The sequence below is a fragment of the Homalodisca vitripennis genome, chromosome 7 (assembly GCF_021130785.1).
Source record: "Homalodisca vitripennis isolate AUS2020 chromosome 7, UT_GWSS_2.1, whole genome shotgun sequence".
Lineage (NCBI taxonomy): Eukaryota > Metazoa > Arthropoda > Insecta > Hemiptera > Cicadellidae > Homalodisca > Homalodisca vitripennis.
This window is the reverse complement of record NC_060213.1, coordinates 22,239,444-22,261,380: the sequence shown is the minus strand read 5'-3', so window position 1 is coordinate 22,261,380 and position 21,937 is coordinate 22,239,444. Positions and strand designations below refer to the sequence as shown.

The window sequence follows — 21,937 nt, the reverse complement described above, 5'->3', positions numbered from 1 at the left end:
GCGGGAAATGACGCAGTGGCTGGTCAGGTGCGGGAAATGACGCAGTGGCTGGTCATGTGCGGGAAATGATGCAGTGGCTGGTCAAGTGCGGGAAATGACGCAGTGGCTGGTCAGGTGCGGGAAATGACGCAGTGGCTGGTCAAGTGCGGGAAATGACGCAGTGGCTGGTCAGGTGCGGGAAATGATGCAGTGCTGGTCAGTGGCTGGCTGGTCAGGTTCGGGAAATGCAGTGGCTGGTCATGTGCGGGAAATGATGCAGTGGCTGGTCATGTGCGGGAAATGACGCAGTGGCTGGTCAGGTGCGGGAAATGACGCAGTGGCTGGTCAGGTGCGGGAAATGAAGCAGTGGCTGTTCAGGTGCGGGAAATGAAGCAGTGGCTGGTCAGTGCGGTTAATGACGCAGTAGCTGGTCCTCACCACACACAACCTCACATAGTCCTCACCAGGTTGGCCACTGTTCTGTTCTGGACGCTGTGCAGTCGCCACCTGCGGCTGGTTGTTGTGAGACTAGGGTTTCACTACCTTTAGGTTAACCTGCACAAAATGGAGCATCATCTGGGATTTCCACCCTTATCGTCGGCTCATAAAAGACTACTAGATCTTCTGTTCCTCCATAGAGTCGAGAATAGCCAGATTGACTGCCCACAAATTCTTTACTTGGTCCACTTCCATTACATCCAGAGAGTCCGCAACCCCCATCTATTCTTCAGACATTACTACCAGATCAATTACATACAGTATATCACAGTACAATACTTCTGCTGGGGAGGGAACATGAAGTCTGTGCTCACCTTAACTTTTTTTATTCTCCTGCTGAGATTTTCAAGAAACGTACACTCTTTCTCATTCTTGGACAGACATGAGCATACTGTGTTTTAATTCAGGATTACTGTAATTGCGTGTTTTGTAAAATCTGTCTTGTTAATATTATATTGAACAAAACATGAATCTTTAAGAGTTTTTGTAGTTTTATTCTAGCTACTTTAGATTGTTGGTTGTTTGTTTTCAGTTGCAACTTATTAATTGTTATATATGCAAGCTGTATATTTATATACTATTTAAGTTCTATTTTATTATGTTGTATATTATTATATTTATTATGTTAGACTATGCTATGAAATCTTAAATTATGTTTCCTATTATATTATATCTTTCTGTAGCCATTGCTAAGACATAATTTCTATAACCTTTTAATTTTTTCTCTTGTTAATTATAAACCTAGAGTCACATGTATTTGAAATGTAAAATGGTGTATTGTCACGTATACATAAATAAATATAATGTACTTGTAAATTGTAGGCAATCTGTTATTAATTTTGAAAACACATTACATTATCAGTTAGAATGAACAAGACAAATTTAAAGAGAGGCCATTCCAGTTGTGAAAGGGGGAAGGGGGTGATGCTGCAGGCAACAGCATAACATAAGGTAAATACTTTTTACACATTTAGATAAATTTGACAGCCAATGCATAAATGATACATTATGCTATATCAACATGTACATACAGTACAGAGAGAGGCCACTACATTTAAATGGTTTCAGAAGAGAAAAACAAGAGAACAGTGAATGTAAACGCAAACAACTCGCCACTTGTAAAACTTGAGCAAAGTTGTGACTTCAGTCGTTAACAACCAATTATGAATTCACCAAGGACATTAACTTGTTTCATGTCCAAGAACAAAATCTTCTATCCTTAAAGCCAAGTAGTTCTGTAGGTTTTGACGAAGTATCGTCCAAACTTCTGAAGCAATGTATAGGTTTACTTACAAAGCCACTAGTTCATTTGATAAATTTTTCTTTATTGTCTGGTTCATTTCCTTCACTTCTAAAAGTTGCGATTGTTCTCTTTATAAAAAGGCTAAAAATGTGTAACAGTGTAACAAACTATAGGCGATCTCAATTCTCTCCACATTTTCAAGGTGTTTGAAAAATTTTTTCAATTAGACTTTTATCACACTTTGACAAACACAATATTTGTTCCGTAATCAGTTTTGGGTTTCCAAAAAACAAAAAGGTACTCTTGACGCAATGTTTTTGTTTTATTGACAAAGTAGTTACTGCTCTGGATAAAAAAATGTGTGAGCTATGGGCCTTTTCGTCGATTTAAGCAAAGCGTTTGATTTAGTTGACCATTCGTTACTGTTAAGTAAACTACAGAGGCTGGGGCGTCAGAGGTGAAGCTCATGATTGGATAGCATCGTATCTTTGCGGTCGATCTCAGCGAGTTGAAATCAGTTTTGTGGACAGCCAGGGTATTTTAAGAAGAAAGTGTTCTAATGATCTGGTCATTAAAATGGGAGTCCCCCAAGGGTCCGTGTTAGGTCCTCTTCTCTTCTTGGTATTTATTAACGATATTAGACATTGCACCAAAAAGTCAGATCTTTGTATTTTTTGCCGATGATACATCTCTTTTGGTCACAGCTCACAATCAAGTGGATTTAGAGATCAATGGTTTTGTTGAATCCAATGCTCTTCTTCAATGGTTTACCTCAAATGGCATGATTGTGAACACAGACAAGACCCATATTCTGAATTTCACACTTAGACGTTAGTTTTTGTGTGACAACTTACAGGTAATGCTAGGGGAGTGCATGGTATCATGTGTGGACTCAGTGAGCTTTTTAGGTCTTCAACTTTGACTGCAACCTGACATTTGAATTGCATATCAATAAAATAGTAAAAAAACTAAGTTCGTGTTTGTTTGCACTGAGAAAATTGGCTTCTTTCGCTAATTCACAACTACTACTAACTTTGTACTATGACTGCTTTTATTCTCATCTTGTTTACGCAGTTCCCATTTGGGGAAGAAACTGCAGAACCAATTTCATTTTTAAATTGCAGAAGCAAGCTTTGCGGATTATTTTTGGGCTAAGTAGGCATCAATCTTGTAGAAATGTATTTAAAAACAACAACATTCTTACTTTCCCAAGCATATTTATTTATGAATCTTTAGTTTTTTTTAAAAAGAATGAATACTTTATGACACTAGCTAACACCAATTCAGATTATTCACTTAGAACCCGGCTTAACATTCCAGTTCCACAACATTCTACTTCTTTTTTTTCAAAAACACGTAACTTACAACTGCATTAAACTTTTCAAACTCACTTCCAGATGCTTTTAAAGGTGGATTGTTCTTTAACCTTGTTCAAAAATAACTTAAAACATTTCCTCATCGACGGTTCCTTTTACAGTGTCCAGGATTTTTTGCATAAATTGTAAATAGTAGACTAAATATAGTTTTGTTTTTTTTTTCTTTGATGTATACTTAGCATAACATGTAACACTGTATAAGTTAGTTAAGCTAGCCCTGTGTGTATACTTTAATGACGTTGCTAATGCATGAAAATGTTATTTTGAGCAATAAAGGATTTTGATTTTGATTTTGATTTGATTGAAAAACAACAAAGTGTATGCTACTTCAGTTTAGTGGACATAAAACAGTTGTTTTATTTCTTGGTAACTTTACCAAGTTTGCAGCAGACTTCACTAAGAGTTACTTTAGCTATGACATGATTCTACAACTCTATACTCTCTACAACCACTGATTTGAATAGGAAGATTTGCTTTAACCATAGCTTTCTCTGTCCATGAATCAATATAGATAATATTAGTAAATGCATTCATTCAAATGATAATAAAGCCATGTTTCCCCTGTCTGTCTGCTCATTTCATGTTTGTGACAATCATAAGGCACTATAGATAGACTATTTTGTATTTAAGTAAATGATTCAGTTAGCCATCTTGTTAATACGTATAAAAGTATATGATCATTGTTGTGCACAAATACTGTATACACAAATAAGTTGCAACAGATCCAAGGCTAGTTTAAAAGTTATTAGTATGTAGAAAAAAGGGAGCAGCCTCTCCTTAAAAACAAAATATGGACAAGAGATGTGTTTGTGAATGGTATACTCTTACAAGAAATAGAATCCACAAATTTTCTCAGAATCTAAATTGTATTGATCGTGAGCTAATATGAATGTTCAGGTATTCAGCTTTATGTAATCTAGCAGTTTCTTGGATATTGGCTACTTGGGTCTGGTACAACCTCATTTGTATGCAGCGAGGCTCTGCGGATAATACTCTAAATACGGGCTGGAAAAATGTTCTATAGACTCCAAAAATAGGCTATGCATGTAATGCTCAAACTGAACTCGTGGGTGTTGCGAGACAATGTAAGTATTTTTTTCAATACAGTATGTCTCGCTAGTCAGTGTTCTGTAGTACAAGGCTGTGATACAAGTATGGAGCTAGAAACAGGGACAACTTGTGAATATAACAGCATGGGACGATAGCATTAATTTGCATACTGCCACTTCAAGTCGATGTTGGGTTTATTAATAAACTTCCTGAGTACGCAAAAACCAAATAAACCTTGGGCTCGATTAGTGTGAGATATTAGACTCGCATTAGCCTCCTGCAGTAGGAAAACTTATTGATAGAGACATTAAAGGTTGTATAGATTAAACTAACTTGACATTTCAACCAATTTGTTTTGGTGTAAATGGACTATGTTTTTCAATGAGTTGAATGAAGTCTATCTAGAGATATTTCTATGTTGTCTTTAATAAAACTATTGAATACAAAGAATATATTCATCCTAATAACAGTTGATAAAGCAGTAATACAAACTTTATAACATCCCTTTGTGTATTTTCAGAAAGTTTGGTCGTGATGCTGGTCTAATTCTAAGAAAGATTGATGTATCAAAATGTTGTAGAGCTGCAAGCAATGTAGAATCTCCGTTAAATAAAAATGAAGGAGAAAATAAATTATTGGATTACGTTTCCAGCAAATTCTAGGGTTATATATCCAGAATTCCTTCCAGACCCTACAATTGATAAAAGAAATCTAATAAAAGAAAAACCTGAACGCATAGATATGCTAAGAAGAGCAAATATTGATTTACTAATTTTTAACACAGGATCAGTCATGGCTGTAATCAGATCAAATGAACATGTACAGTTTTCAAAATCAATAATTTAAAACACTGAATGTAAGTAAGATTTCTGAATGTTGTTAAAAATCAGCAATATGGTTATTTTTTCAAATTATTATTTTATGAAAGAGCAATACGGGTTTCTTAAGAAGTCAAACACAATAAAAGCAATATAAACGATTGTTGAAGGTATTTTACAAATAAGAAAAATTATTTTGAAATCTGCAGCATTAATAAATTTAAGTTTTGAATTGGATTAATCATGAATTATTGCTACAAAAACTTAGTAATTATGGTATAAAAAAAGAACTACATGACTGCAAGAAAATTAAAGATAAGGATCGAAGAGGGTGACCTTCAGTCATTACCAATGACTTGATTCAAAAAGTGGACTGTAAAGTGAAAAAAGAGCAGTATCGGCTCTCTTTTACTCTTTATATAAGGGCGGAATCATCTACTGTATCAAGAAGTGTTCTTTATGAAATTGTGTCCGAACAATTAAATTATTTGAAACGACCATGATGCAGTGATTATCTAATCAGGCAGCAACCTTCTTTAACAAAAGCTGATGCCACGATAGGATAAGTGCTTTAATATTAATGGGAATTGTGTAAAAAAGTAAACTAAGGTTTTTCAAGTAAATAAATTATTTAGAAAAATATTTACTTATTTTATTATTTTTATTTTTTATTAATTCAAACATTACTTACTTTCAAAACACGCCTCGTATAAAATTGTTTATTTACAATTGAAATGTTTAAATTGCGGTAAACAAGAATAAATACTTTTTTATGATGATTTTCTGTATATTTGTAAATGTTTAAAACTTGAATTTTATGGAATGGCTCCTAAGTTATTTATAAGGTTATTCACATTATTACACAAGAAACTGTCAATATTGTTAAGCTAATAACATATTCCAGTAGAACTTTGCAATGATGATAATAAATTTGTAAATTTTAGAACATGTAACTGACTGGCTTTAGACTGATCATAGCATGGCTGACCGATGTATAAATTGCGTCAGCAGTTTGTTCTTCAACAGTAACAGAGGACAGTGAAAACGATTCTGATGATGACTCAATCTGACGCCACAGAGCGGCTAGACCAGTGCTAGCTGTATGTTGAGCAACAGTCAGACACTCATAGAATTGATGGCCCTGAAACTTCTCAATCATACTTTTTGGAAACAGTGTACCAAAGTAAAATGAAAGATATTGACTGATATTTTTATGAAAGAGTTGGCCTATAAACATTTTTTTTCAATTTGTTACTTTATTTCTGTAGTTAATGTCTACAGACTGTAAAACACAATAACACATTGTCATGTTTGTAACAAATTAATCCCTTATTATTGTGTTTTCACCGTTATTTCGGTTTATATGGATTTTTGTTCATCCAGATAATTTCAGGTCCTAATTAAAAGGACCAAATTTTTAATGTTTCAAAAATATTCTGGATTTCAGTTAATATTTCATTACACAAGATGTTGAAAACTAACACTTCATAGAACTTGTAAATAAAAGGATTCAATGCATCTTGAATGCATAGTAAAAATATTTAATCCACTCTCTACAAAGAGCATCTATATCAAATACGAGGGAGAAATCTAATAAGAGCCACAAAGGTAATAACAATAAAAATAATATATTTCCTAAAATTTGTAAACAAACGATGTACAAAACAATACTGTCTAAGGCACGAGCAGCGAGGAGCGAAAGACAAGGGGGAGGGGGGTCAGACGTGTCGGATGTGGAAGTTGACCACGTACTCGGCGTTGGTGCGCTGTACACTAATGGCGAAGGGATCAGTCGGGTGGAAAGTGAACGCCACAAGTCTCCGTGCGGAAGGCGGCGCACTCTTTCCCAAGACTCCCGCGTAGATACGGAACTTGAGCAATCCAGAGTCTCTGGAGTAAAATCTGGAACAGTGATTCAGGATGGTTACCAGGGAACACTGGACAGTGGTCAATTCCAAGTAATAATTCAATCTATCCAGAGCAATATTTGTAAAAGTAAAACTGAAACAATCTTGGATCTATTTTAAAGTATCATAATTAAAAAGTAATTTCTTTTACTGCACCCAAATAAAATGTATACAGTAAATTTTGGGTATTAGAGAGTCACAATAAGTGATTTGAAATGGGAAATGTAAAACATAAATATTTTATGAAAAAATGTCAATTGTGTTCAAAAGCATAACTAAAAGCACATTTACACAGGTGTACAGCTGCAGCTCTCTAACCAAGAAGTTACAGGCCCAAAGTCGATTGAAGACACATTCCCCTTAAAAAAGCTACACAGATATAGTCCAACTAGGTATGAATTGTTTTTAACTTACCTATATTTATTATGCACCACTAATCTACAGCTTATATGTACTTTTTTATAACCATTGCACGATCCACTTCTTCCATATGAACAGAACTCACATATTTGATATCTGTTTTGACCCCAAAAAGCACATTTTAGAGCTTTGATTTTACTAACTTCTTGCCCTGTTCGCCACCTACCACAACTTGCCACTCTGGCCACTACTTAGTTTGGCTAATAGACATAACCTCTGGTGTACTTTTGTGACGTCTGCTACTTTTATTTTGTTGGCAGGTGATTGGGCCGATATCTATAACAAGCCTTCTTCCTAATCTTAGCTACAGCTGATTCTGTCATCCACCAATTCTAGATGCCTAACCTTGTTTCTGGACGTTTCTTTGGTTTCTACCAGTTTTGAACTGTTCCATACTCTAGAATTTGTAGGATGAGGTCTAATCGCTCTTTTTACTTCGGACTACTATAGGGTGAAAAGGCACTGAATAATACATAGTGAGAACAGAGATCCTCAAAGCTGATGCCCTCATCGTCCTAACACTGTGCAGTGGTTCTTAGTATCGTTTCCTTGCCTTCCTAAAAGGTCAATCATTTTGTAAATGTTCCTGTTAATCTTGGCTTGAACTTTGATACCAATACTCAATCTTACCGTAATTTTTTGCATACATTTTCTCACCATCATAACAGTTTTACAAGTAACTTTAGTTAGAAAGCTTTTAATACTAGTGAAGTAAGAGCAGCAGAAATTTACTTAAGTGTATCAAGGAGTGAAGATATTAAATTTATGGCCTCTCCAATTCTGTCTTTAAGAATATAGTTGATGAAATTTTATCACACCTAACCTGCCTTATAAACCAAATCTTAACTGTAAGTGAATTCCCAGGCTGTCTAAAATATTGTAAAGTTACATCTACTTTTTAAAAAAGGCCAAAAAGAAATGCCCGAGAATTACAGACCTATTACTATTGTACCAACCCTTAGCACAATAATATAAATCTGTATGTTTAAGCAATTATACAAGTATTTTATAGAAAACAATTTACTGTACAAAAACCAATTTGGATTCAGGCTGAATCACTCTACTGCTAAGACTATAGAATGTCAAGTAGATTTAATTCTAAGGGATCTAAAAGACAAACAAGCAATTGGTTCTACCCTTATAGACCTAACAAAGGCTTTTGATGTTGTTACTCACTCTATTCTTTTTTTTTTACCCTTAATTTCTATGGTGTAAGAAATAAAGAATTAAAGTTGATTCAAAGTTACCTAACAAATAGAATGCAAATGGTTACTATAAACAATGTTTTGTTAACCTTATTATAAATGAAAATAAGACTCAAAACATAATTTTTACATGCAATAATAAATAATTTAGATTTAGACGATAACTACATTAAACCTGTTAAGCTCCTGGGGATTGTACTTGACACTAAACTTAGCTGGAGGCCACATGTGGAAGGTGTCTGTAAAAATTTTTCTAGAGTAATCTTTCTGCTATGTAGACTTAAGTACTGTGTTAATTTTGAAGTATTATTAATGACCTAGTTTGGACTGTTCCATATACACCTTTGTTGTGGTACCCGTCTATGGGGCAATTCTAGTGCCTCCAAAAAAAGTTTTTGTGTGGCAAAAAAAGGCAATCAGGTTAATGGCAGATCTTTCTAATCACTCTAGAAAAATCCCGACTCAACCTCTCAAGCTCCCTCCCCCCTCCCCAAGGGTGGGGAGTCAAGGGAGGACGGAAGAGTCCTCTCTTGACTCTTCTGTCTGTCCTGCAGACAGTCTTTTTGTAATTTTAAAATAATGACTCTCGCTTGTTATTTACGTATATCAGAATTTAATGTTTATTAGAGAAAATATCAACACCTTTATCTCTCCAGAACATGATTACAAATCTTTTAGCACCTCAAGTAAGACTAACTCGGATCTATAATAGTTACAATTCCCGACAAACTAGATTATTCAACAAACTACCATTAGCTATAAGAGACCTACCAGTTAATAAGTTTAAACTAAGGTTTTCAACTTGGCTTAAGTATAAAGCTTTTTACTCTACAAAATACATCTGGTTAATGTACAACTTTTATATAAATATATAACTAATTAGGTGTATAAATTGGTTTTTATGTCACATGTTTTTTCTTAGTGAAGCCTATTGTAACTGAAAATGTTATTTAATACCCAATAAAGATCTTCAATCTTGAACCTGCTTCGTAGAGCTACACATTTTGGTTGCATGAGCCTTCAGTATATCGGCAAGTATGACTGACATCTCAGACTATCTCACATGCTTGACCTTTTAAAAGACTAACCTTGAATCAAGCTGTACCTGATAGGATGCTCGCCACAAGCCTTCGGCCGCTCCATGACAGAGACCCACTTGTCATCATAGCTAAATAGAGACAGATCCAGGTACGGCGAGGCCGAGTAACTCTGGGCACTGATGGGCAGCTGGGCCAACATCCGCTTGGTGGCTTCTGTCGGGCCACCAAATCTTGCACTCACTATTGTCTGCTTGAACCTCTGTTGGGCCAATCTGCATATCATACAACTAATTATTTTTAAACAACCTTATGCTCTATGACAAACTCTACAAGGCTTCACTATTTATTAGCTAGAAGTTTGAAATATCGTTACATAACATCACTGCCATCAGATTAAACCTAATGTACGTATTCATAAAAATTACAACATGAGTATAATACGAGGGATACCCAGAGAGTAGATTACGTTTCGCTCTGTAGTCGCTAGTTGGACTATCACAGCCATTTTTATATCAGGGCATTTCTCTGTGCAATGGCTATACAGCCGTGCTAGTGAGAGATTACTATTGCTCCTTGTGTTTTACATAGCAGTTTAAAATGTGTGACGTAATTGAAAATTCCATGTGTTGTGAAGTACGGTCGGTAATACAGTTTTTGTTGGCTAAGCACAATAAACCAATTGAGATTTAAGGCCAACTCTGTGAAGTTTATGAGGACAATGTGATTTTTAAATGGCCGAATTAACTAATATGCATCATTATGAACAAAGTGGACAGCCAAGCATTGTGACCGATGAAATCGTCTCAAAAGTCGATGAGAAGATTAAAGAAGTCCGCTTATTCACAATAACAGAACTCTCAGTTAGTTTTTCTCAAATTTCAAAATAGTTTGTTACATGAAATTGTTACACAGAAATTAGGGTACCATAAATTTTGTACAAGATAGGTACTGGATAGGTACTGACAATCTTAACAGAAATCTATAAAAATCAGTGACTGGCTGCTTTATTGGCTGCTTTGGTTACTTAAACAAATCATTACAGGAGACTTGAGTAAAAGACGTGAATTGCAACACAGTGCTTTGATGATGACGTGGAAGTGTGGGAGGGTGTGACTACCTGGTTGAAGTCTCAGGCGACAGAATTTACAACGCTGGACACAGAATTTCAAAACTAGTTCACCGCTAAGTGCCTAAATCTGTATGATGACTATGTTGAAAATGGTATTTTAGTGCCACTTTCAAATATATATAATACAAATTTTTTTCTTGTACTTTGTTTTTAGTTTATATCAAAACAATCTACTTTCTGGATAGCACTCGTCTTTATTACTATAATGTAAAAATTAATGTCAATAGTGACAAATTTTCTTGGCTATATTTTTGGACAAAATAATATATTTTTTGGTATGGTATAGTGTGAGGGAAGTAAAACAAAAATTAAAGGGTAATATTTGAAAATGATGTTTAAACGTTGAAGCTGCCTACCTTGCGTAGAGATTGTTTGACGGAGAACAGGTGAACTGTGACTGCAACTTGGCATTACGAAAGTGATCACAGAACTGCTCAAAAAGTCTCAGAAGCTCTTCTGAAGTGTTCTCGTACACGGCCAGAACCTGGAACAGGTGGAGGATATATTTTGGATGTTTTGAGTAGAATGATGGGTTTTGGGGGAAAAAGATTGAGAAGAAAGATAGCAAAGGGTTTGATTGTCCTTCAAAATTTTAGCAAGTTTTTAAAACTAGGATGTTGTAAGAATAACCTTTTTTTTCTTCTCTTAGGACAAGAAGCTTATAAATTGCACTTAGTCCTGTAAGAACCTTTGCGCTGCTTCCGGAATGATAGGATATTCAGGATGGGTAAGGTTAGGGAGTAGGGGCCACCTCATATTGAGATCCATGAGGATGAATTAGGGCACTACATCTCAAAATCATCCCGGTAGAAGGGGAGGCCAGCTCTGAACCAGCCTCTCCAGTCAAAGTAGGCAGGGGGTTCCACACCCTTGTTGAGGTTAACAAGAACCTCTGAGGTAAGGGAACAAACCCCACCAACTCCAACAGTCATCTTCCACAGTAGACTAGACCAATCGAATTGCCCATGAACCCCAGAATCTCAAGATTTGCGGTTAGTGATGTGCCGCTACTGGACATCCATAGGGTTGCCCAGATTGAAGTGGCACATCGGTTTTTGCTGTGCCCAGTGGTGGGTTCAACTGGTAGGTATAAACCAGCCAGAAGTGATCCCTGCTGGGTGACACATTAGAATAACCTTACACACCTATAATCAGTAGCCTCGAGAGTATCCAACACTAAATTGTAACACATTTTCACTTCGAAAAATCTTGAGACAATAGAAAATAATTCTTTATTACATGACATCAAGAATAGTGAGAACATCATTTAATCTATGTTACATGGGCAATTACTTAACAGTAAAAGTATTAAAACCAATAAAATAAAAAATATACTTGCAATTAGCAAAATTAGCAACAGTTTTAGATCAAAATATAAAAGAAAAATCACTATTGAAAAACTTGTCTACAACTTTCAAATTCTTCGATTGTACAGCAGGGTCGGTCTTGTAGCTACTTCACAATGTTTTTTTCTCATATTTTGGGTGCAGTTGGTGTTCTCAACTTCTTCAGGAAGGATATTCAGAAATTTAGCTCAAAGATAAGATGGCTGTTTTTCATAAAGTGAAAGATGATGGATTGGGAGGATGATGTTGGCTCTTCTTGTATAGTAGTTGTGTGTCAGTTCCTTTCTGCAGGTTCTGTCATTTTGCATGTCAGGCTGTCTCTAGGACAAAAAGGCACACCACAGTCAGCACTTTGAATTGTCTGATGGCTTCACGACAAGAGTCTCTCGGTCCGAGCCCAGCCATTATGCCTATTGCCTTCTTCTGCAGTACTAGTACTCTTGTGAATTTCTTTTGGATGAGTTTCCTCCCACACAGGGAGCCCATAGTGGATGTGTGCCTCAAAGAGAGCAAAGTATGCCGTTTTTGTGGTTTCATCACTACATATTTGTTTAAGCCTCTAGAGCACATACAGAAGTGAACTGAGTTTAGAGCATAACTTGTCCAGGTGGTTAGACCAAGTAAGTTTGTGATTTGTTATTACTCCCAAATATGCAGGCTCCAAAACTTCTAACATATCTGGTAATCCTCTAGTCTCCATTTTCTTTTTCCTGATGATGAGCTGTTGGCTTTTCTTTTCATTTAATGCCAAACTGTTTGCTTGACAATAATGCTAGAGCGATAAAGGTTTGTATTTCTAGGTCGGTTGTGTTTTTGTTTCTGAGCAACAGAACAGTATCATCTGTGGACATCAGTATACTGCAGTATTCAGCAAGATAGTTCGGAAAGTCACTTGTGAAGATTATGTAAAGGATGGCATTATGTATAGTACAGCCTTGTACGACCTCAGATTTTAATGGGAGATCAGATATTGTTGTTTTGGGTGCAACCAGATTTCATATAATTTACTTCCACTGCTAGAGATCTGTCTATTAGCTAACTTTCGAACCATTTCCACACAACAACCTTTATTCCCAAGTTTTCCAGTTTTTTCAGCAGCAAATCATGTTGAATAAAATCTAACACTTTACTGTAATCTAAGAAGATTGCAGTTGTGGTTTCACCGTCCTCACGTACTTTTATGACTTGTTCAGTAACACTTATGATGGCAGTATTTGTAAATTTGTTTGCTGTGAAATCGTGCTGTTCATCTGAAAGAAACTGGTGTCGTGAGAGGAATTGCCATTGCCTTTTGAGGACAATCTTTTCAATGAGTTTGGAATCAAGAATGAAGAATCTTTATTAGTCATTACAACATCATTAAAATGCATTGACATCGTCACCAGAGCTTCAATAAAATATTAGATCTAAATATATTACATTAAATGTTAATTCCAGTGAAAACCTGACTGGCAGAGATGAAATAACAGTATCCTATGTATAACTAAGCATGAACAATCAACAATAAATACATGTATTAATAGATTCTAATAGTGCACTATCTATTCTAATAGATTCCGGAAAAAGTCAATAGAAGTGAAATTGGCCTGTAGTTTTTAGATTCAGCTGAGTCCCCCTGCTTACATTTTTCATATGTTTTAGCTGTCTTGAATTTAGTTGGGAATCACCCCTGAGCAAATGACTTTCTTTATTATACTAACTAGAGAATTTATCAACTTTTTTCATAATTTTCCATGATTTTTGAAATGATGTTATCAAACCCACTTGAATTTTTGATGTAGGGAGATGGGATTTAAAGTTTGGTCTCTTACAACCGACACTTTACAGGACTATCCAGTATGATCAGCAATGAAGGTATTAAGGACACACACATTAACTTCCTTTGCTTGTAAGTTTGTGCAGACCAAGGCTATGGATGTAGTGCTATGTGGTGTAATTCTAGTTGCTGGCGAAAGGAGTCTCTTGGTTTTGTGTCAGTTATATAGCATTTTAATCAGTTATATAATTTTGATCAGTTAAACTTGCCTTAGTCTACTGACCATTTTTTAATAAAACAAATCATGTAATTTACAAATTACTAGGTCAATAACTTTATAAAACAAAACACATGAATTGAGCAAACTTGCGATCTTCAATAATAATTTATTCGAAAATATTTTAAAAGATAATTTCAAAAGTTCTAGAGTGAATAGTTTAATGAAGTTATTTTTTTAATATTTCTGTCTTTGGGCAGGGTATAAATCTTACAGAATTCTTTCTAAGTAACTCATAAAATATTAGGATCAGAATTAGTTTCCTTACACATTATATCTACATTTATTATTTCTTCTATATCATATTTTACTTCTGGAATTATCTTTGCTATAATTTTGGACAATTAAATATTATATTATGCAATTACTACAGAAATAACATTTTTCAGTACTTTCGGAATCAAAGAAGATAAAGTTTCAGGATCAAATTCTTTTCTAGACAACTCTCAAGGATAGATTCCACAGTCTGGGAGGTTTTATAAGGTGAAATCTTTCCAAGACTGGAATATCCAGAGGCTAAGTTTTCTAAGATCTGGTAGCCGAAAACTCAACTCACCCGTACCTCTCAGATTTTACGAACTTTCCCAGAAGCCAGAAGCTCCCACAAGTTGAAAGCTACTAATGTAAGAAACATCTGAGAGTCCAGAGATTAGACACATCTAGAGGAAGGAATTTCCCAGTGTACAAGACTTCCCAGAGGTAGGCAGCTACCAAAAGCCCCTGGAGCTCTCAGAGGTTTGATTTTATGAGTGAGATTTACAGTTCCAATAAAGCAAGAATTAATAGAGAGTAGAAACTCCAGATGCTACCTCTAGAAGGTGGAAATTTTTAGAGACCAGTACTTCCAAAAGTGGGAGCATACAGAATCCAAAAACTTCTAGATAGGAAACGAACTGAGATAAAAAACTCTCGTAGTAGTATAGGCTGTGGAATTCCAGAGATTAGGTTGTTCAAGACGTAATATATGTTAATGTTTTCAGAAGCTAGGTGACTCAATGCCTGGAAGTTTCAAAGAGCCAGCCTTGTTATCAATTCTAAATTATGTATACAATTTTATGAAAGCAAAGAGAACATTTATGTGCAAACTTTGTTCAAGTATGATATTTTTATTGTGTATAATTTACTGTCATAATTAATACCTTTTAGTTGTAGTACTTATTATAGTTTATGTTCCAAAAGAGAAAAAATTAATTAGTAAAAAAATGGGTAAGCAATTGGTTTTATTAAATTTTTGCAAAATGAGCTAAGTGTTGCTGAAATAATAAGTAGTACACCTTTTGTGATATACGAGGTCTGTCCAAAAAGTATCCAACCGCCGACCAGTAGGCGGCCGCGGCGTAACCGACCGGCTCGAACAGGTTATTGGAGGGGAGGGGCGAGCCTACTCCTTCTCATATTAGTCATTGAATACGATCTGGTCACTCAGTGAGTCACAGCACTCTGTTCCGTACAGTACTTCTGTGTGTGCATCACATTTCAATATGACTAAACGTGTTGAGCAGCGTATTTGCATTAAATTTTGCCAAAAACTTGGCCATTCAGCATCAGAGACGATTACTATGATACAGAAAGTTTATGGTGACGTGCCTGTGGGCGATACACAAATAAAAGAGTGGTTTAGGCGGTTTAAAAATGGCCGCATATCAATGGAGAGTGATGACCGATCTGGCAGGCCTTCAACGGCCAGAAATGCTGAAAATGTTGAACGTGTTCTTGCAGCAATTAATGAAAACCGTCGATTGACTGTCCGAGAGCTGGAAGAAGATTTAGGAATACCAAAATCATCAGTTTGTAACATTTTACACAAAGATTTAAAAATGAACCGTGTTTCGGCAAAATTTGTTCCTCGGCTGCTGACAGACCAAAAGAACTGTCAACTTGAAATTGCACAGGACAATCTGGATTTGATAAAAAGTGACCCAGGGCTATTTAAAAAAGTTATTACTGGTGATGAGTCATGGGTTTATGGCTACAACCCTGAAACAAAGGCTCAATCTTCACAGTGGAAAACTCACGAAGAGCAACGGCCGAAAAAAGCAAGACAAAGTCGAAGCAATGTCAAGACAATGCTGACAGTTTTTTTTGACCAGGACGGCATTGTTCATCACAATATGCTCCAAGAGGCCAGACAGTGAATAAGGAGTATTATCTTGAGGTCCTAAGGCGGCTACGAGATGCAGTGCGAAGGAAACGACCTAAACTGTGGACAAGCCGTGACTGGATCCTGCACCACGACAACGGGCCAGCTCATTCCTCAAATCTTATTCAGCGTTTTTTGGTCAAACACGACATCAACCAACTACGACAGCCTCCCTACAGTCCTGACATAGCTCCTTGTGACTTCTGGCTATTTCTAAAATTAAAAATTCCTTTGAAAGGAAAAAGATTTGACAATGTTGAACAAATCAAACAAAAAAACAAAATGCGACAAAGGACCTGTTAGCCATTACGCAAAATGAATTTAAAGAGTGTTTCCGGAAGTGGGAGGAGCGTTGGAATAAGGTAGTGGCTTGTGGAGGGGAGTACTTTGAAGGGGACCAGATTGTCGTTGCCGCCGAGTAACGTCAGTTCATGCCAGAAGTCAAGGTTGGATACTTTTTGGACACACCTTGTATTGCTTGAATGTGTAATAGATGCTTGACAAATAACTTGAATCAAAAGAGTTAAATGACCATTATTATAGGAAGTACTAGGAATTCTATGATGAGGATCTCTAGAAAGATTACTGTGGACGTTTTATATGAAAATATAGTTGAGGATTATAAGTTGAATTTTTATATATATATATATATATACATTTCAAAAATACGTTGTTTTTTTTTAATATAACTTTTTTACTTTCTGAATAACCCTAACAAGGTATATTTTGGTTGTTATATAATCAACAAAAGATACAGTCAACAATACTTTTTAGGATACTGTGTGGTTATAATATATATTATTATATTGTAGGTTAGGATTATATTCCATAGCCCACAATGTTCAAAATGACCCTTACGTTAGTTGTGTTGTTCATTGTAGTATATTTATTCCCTCTGTATAAATTATTTCAAAGTCCTGCCGTAGCCTACCTGGGCTGAATTCATGTTGTAGACAACAAAGAATGATGGTTGAGTGTTAGGTTCTGTAGCCTTCAGCGTAACTACGTCCTCGCAAGCATACTTCAGCAGCAGGTGTGCTTCATCTAGCAGCTGCATCTTCCACATCCGCAGACTCTTCAGCTGCAGTGGAAGAAATTAGTAGAACATATACAACCAATACAAAATTTGATCTAATCCTAATAACCAGTCTGGAGGACAATTCAAGATATACACAATTACAGGTATAGTAGAAAGATTAAAACGAATAATCTCTTTTTAAAATATATAAGTTACTAAAGTCCTTCACTTGGGTACAATAAATAATCTATTGAATATCTTAATACTTCCTTCTTTGTAATGGAACATTTATTTTTTATTGAATGATTATATCTTTGAGGTTAATACATTCAAGGATAAAGTCTTGTTTTAAAAAGCTAATATAATTCAATAAAAACATGTCCCTGGGGAACACGACACAGAAGAGTACATTTACCATGGGGCCTGGGTCTTTTCCTCTCTCTGCAATTCCTGAAATACTTTGTTTATGAAAATTAAATTCTTGTATTAGACCCACTCATTTTTATGTTTACTTTATTTACACAAACTTTCTTCTTTATGGTAGTTATTCGGTTTATTACGTGAATACATTTGGCTTTTAATAAGTTTTATAACTGAAATCAGCATAAGTACTGTAAATGTAAAAATTTACATTAGCTAATGTAATGAATAGATTTACAATATATAAACTTATGGTGATGAATTACACAAAAAACATGACTTAACTTTTGCCGTTAATTGTATGAATCACAGTTTGAATATACAAAAATCTTCTAGAGAACAGAAACTCCGATACAACATCTAGAATGTTTAAGCTTTCAGAAACCAGTGCTTCCAAAAGCGGAAGCACCCAGATACTGAAAGCTTCTAGAAGTTTTAGATTTTGTATACATACCTAACATATTATATTATAAATGATTGTAAAGGACAAACATGGTGGCATTGTGATATTGAATATTGATAGAAGCTCCGGGCTTGGTCTGCCTTGATGACTGAAAATCCACGATACTGCCCTGTATAAAACCTTAATTTTAAGTATTCTCATATTTTACAGATTCAGTTACCTGATCAAAATGCTGGCAAAACCTTCGAATTTCTAATGGATTATTTGTGATTTCTGAAATTTTCAGAGCTCGCTTAAAAAGAAAAACCAGAAGCCTGTGTTTGAGAGAATTGATGGTGCTTTCTCTATAGGGTCTGTGGTCATTGTTTCTAGTATTAGGAGGGATGACACTTGAAAGAAGAAAACTGTCATCTTCAAAACAAAACCTTCCCACAGTTCTAATGTCAACAAATGTCCCATCGATTATATGAAACACATGGATTGTTTGGTGCTGAACTGACAACACTGCTAAAGTGTCTCTGTACAAGTAAAGTCCCTGATTGTGAGACAGAAATATCTTATCCACTTTGAACTGCCGAGTATCACAGAGTCTACCGTGTTGAAGATCTACGATGTGAAGCGAATAATCTTCTAGAGGAGACCTTGGGTTGGGAGTTACCGCTTCATTGTTAGTGTAGATTTCATAAAAATGAGGCCTCAGGTCTTCAGGAATGTATGCAGCTGATCCCACGACTACAAATCTTCCATCGTCTGTAAATAAGCTACATTCTCGATTCAACTGCTCCCCACTCTGAGCCACATTCACTGTCCATTTGGGTTTGAAAAATCTTTCAAAAACTTGATTCCTAATGTGATCACTTTCTGGATCGCTTTTGTGACCAATATATTCTCCCGTGCAATTTTCAACTAGATCGGCTACTGCAGATGAACCTTGGTACTCATAGATTTCCAAGGATGTTTGGTCAGAAGAAAATGCGATAAAATACTGTCCATTTGGACTGAATTTCCTCAAGAAACAAGGTGGTTTTTCTACGTTTATAATGGTAAAATTTGGAAAAACATTTTGATGGAAAGACCTTGCAACATGAAAATGAGTTCCAGGTTTAACAGCACCATAAGTTTCTCTCTTAATCAGTCTATTAACGATATTCTGAGGTGGTATGGCACGGGGTTTCAATACATCATTAGATATCATAATTATTGTTTAAAAACAATAGCCTATTCAACTTAAACATCAATACGTTCTATAAAATACACAACAATATCCGTCATAACCTACAAACTCCAGTCCAACTCTCATAAGGACTACCATTTAAACACTTTCGGGGAATAACACATTTAAAAAGTTTCACTCAAATATGTAACAGCAAAAGTTCAAAATAATCATAAAACTGAAATTGTTATCTTATTTATAGCGTCAATAACGAAGTTTCAAACCGTTAAGTAAACGATGAACAACAAAACAAACCTCACAAACAAAACTTTAAGAGAATCACAATAACAAGCGTGCAGAAAGCAGGCCAATGTTCAAACATAGAGGAAAAATATCAAAAACAAAGTTGCAGAATTCTGAAGCTATTCTGAATTCATGGAGTTTGGTTTTACCCTTAACTTTCATTCTCAAAGACACATTTTACTCCTATATGAACGTATAATTTTGTTACTGTTAGATCATTTATGGCAATTTATCTTTAAAGCTTGTAACATCCCTTCAAAAAATCAGAATCAGAAAAGAAACCGTCATATTCAAAATAAAATCTTTCTTCAGATCCATGGGGCGGCCAATAGTCCTTATATATTTTAAGCAATAAGAATTATTGCGTCCTTTCCTAAGCAACCACAACATCCTTAGCAAATAAAAATGTTTGCCTTGTTTTACGTTTATTTAGAAAATAACTCCAAGTAAGAAATAACATCAAGTTTAATGATGCATTCTTTGAAACTTTTGGAGTAGCATCACTTCTGGATACCTCTAAATCAGGAACGGCAAATACAGTATTATCAATGGCTGCAGTACAGTAAGCGGCCACCAACACAAAAGACTCTACAAATTCAATAATATCTATAAGGAATCAGCCTCAGATCGCACTACACAGATTTTTTAAGATAAAACGAATGGATGGTGGTAGATATTGAAGATAACGGCATAACAAAGAAATTGGCCAAAATGCTTGTTACTGAGATCAAATCGCAGAAGAATAAGCTTTCACTAGTGTATGTACAAAATTTATATGTTTAAAGTAACTATTATAAATATTTAATTGTTTGTTTTAAAACCATGTATTTCTCTCTATTGATGCAGGCATTATAATTATTGGTCCAAATAAATTAATAAAAATAAAACGTGCAAAACTTCAGTGCTTAAGTTTAACATTACTTTTGGTTTTAGTTTTTGTCGACAAAGTGAAATTAAATGGAACCAAATAAAAACTATACGGTGTAATTAAACAGAAAACAATTTCTTGTAATACATATTCATTATTATTTTATGGCTTTTTCGTAATTTTTAAAATTTTTGTCCTATCTTGTGTTTTCAATATAATAATCAAACTGTTTCTCTCTTTGTGGAAAGATTTTTTATTCCATGCCTAGGCAATCTCTTCTCATGGTGTCTTCTATACTCTACGTTATCCCTGGGTACGTATATGCTGTTGGTTAATCAACAGTGATCATATGTTCTACGAAACAGCTGGGCGTAGAACTGTTATAACCATAGGTTCATGATGTTATTTGTTTACTGTTATCACTGTACTTTTAGTTAGCTTTTGTAGTATTTGATCAGAGTTCCAGTTTAGAAGTTAATCTGTTATTAGTAGTTTATTTGTTTTAAAGGTAATTTACAAAACGATAATCGTTGCTAAATTTTATATTGAAGGGTTTGAATAAATGTCAATGTTGTAATATAAAAATTTGATGTTAGAGTAGTGTTGTCCATCCACATTTGAATCATGCTTGATGCTGCTTCGAGACGAGTCTCCATGCTCTACAGAGTTCTCAGGTCCTCAAATGTACGCCTGAATAAAGTTAATAATTCATTCTTGAAATACTCAACAGTTGCATTAAAAGAAGGTAAATGTTTTTATATACCTCTAATAGGTTATGTTTTGTTGAACAAGAAACACTACTACACATAGGCTGCAGCATTGCATCATCTACTAAAATTATGAATTATTCTCTTTTATTCCCTTCCCTTTCACAGTTTTTAGTATCATTTGCTCTATTTACCTGAGGAGTATTTAAATAGTCTTAGGCTTATATTTTGATTTAACCCTAGAAGTGTTGACTATTCACCTGTAATTCTACATATTGTGTTTGAGGAGTTGGGTAGGGTCCAATAAGCGGACCCGGTTTTTTATATCGAAATTGGCAAACGATATTACTTAATAATAACCATCGATATAATCAATCGATACTGATGAATTATTTTTAACAACTTAAATAATCTATATGAACAGCTGTAAACACGTCTTTCAAATAATACAATTAAGGTAATATTTTAAATTTCACGTAACATTGTGTATTAAAATGGCCGTCAATCTTAGGAAGCTTCACGAAATTGCTTTAAAAGACGATAAAATATGTTTTTTATGGCTTCAGGATGTTGGGTTAGTACCTAAGAATCCATTATGTGATATTTGTGGAAAGGTAACAAATGTAACTGTCAGAGGAGCTAACATGGTCGTCTTCAGATGCAAAAAAAGAAGGTAATGGTGGACACAACTTTAGTAAAAACGTTTTCGTTCTGTTTCATTTAGTTAAAGTTATGAGTTTCCCTGATTTTGGTTATGTTCATTTATTTTTTAATTTAAACATATGATTGTTATTACTTTTATATCGATTGATAGTCTATGATTCGATATGCGAATATTAGGTATCGATGATTATATTCTTCGATATAAAAAACCGGGTCCG

At 35.0% G+C, this 21,937-nt stretch overlaps 2 protein-coding genes across 2 annotated transcripts in view; one reads left to right on the top strand and one right to left on the bottom strand.

The window, feature by feature from the left end:
* Positions 1-6,573: 6,573 nt before the first annotated feature.
* On the bottom strand, positions 6,574-19,518 carry LOC124367003 (DET1 homolog). The gene is made up of 5 exons (XM_046823660.1): positions 18,246-19,518; positions 17,116-17,265; positions 11,022-11,149; positions 9,602-9,808; positions 6,574-6,866 (listed from the first exon to the last, which is right to left on the bottom strand). Exons 1-5 carry the CDS (start codon positions 19,218-19,220, stop codon positions 6,683-6,685), a joined length of 1,644 nt encoding a protein of 547 aa, XP_046679616.1. The 5' UTR covers positions 19,221-19,518; the 3' UTR covers positions 6,574-6,682.
* Positions 19,519-20,731: 1,213 nt separating this feature from the next.
* The window catches only part of LOC124366641 (von Willebrand factor A domain-containing protein 8), a 123,816-nt gene continuing 122,610 nt past the window's right edge, over positions 20,732-21,937 (top strand). The window contains exon 1 of the mRNA XM_046823240.1: positions 20,732-21,094. Coding sequence (XP_046679196.1) covers positions 20,974-21,094 — 121 coding nt within the window. The 5' untranslated portion in view covers positions 20,732-20,973. The remainder of the gene's footprint in view (positions 21,095-21,937) is intronic.

Bases quoted from the DNA above. Each gene is read 5' to 3' on its own strand.
- LOC124367003 (XM_046823660.1), bottom strand. From the start codon at position 19,220: ATGATATCTAATGATGTATTGAAACCCCGTGCCATACCACCTCAGAAT. The intron at 9,809-11,021 runs GTAGGCAGCTTC...TATGATATGCAG, and splicing joins TCAAACAATCTCTACGCAAG to ATTGGCCCAACAGAGGTTCA. The intron at 6,867-9,601 runs GTACAGCTTGAT...TCACTGTTCCAG, and splicing joins TGTGGCGAGCATCCTATCAG to ATTTTACTCCAGAGACTCTG.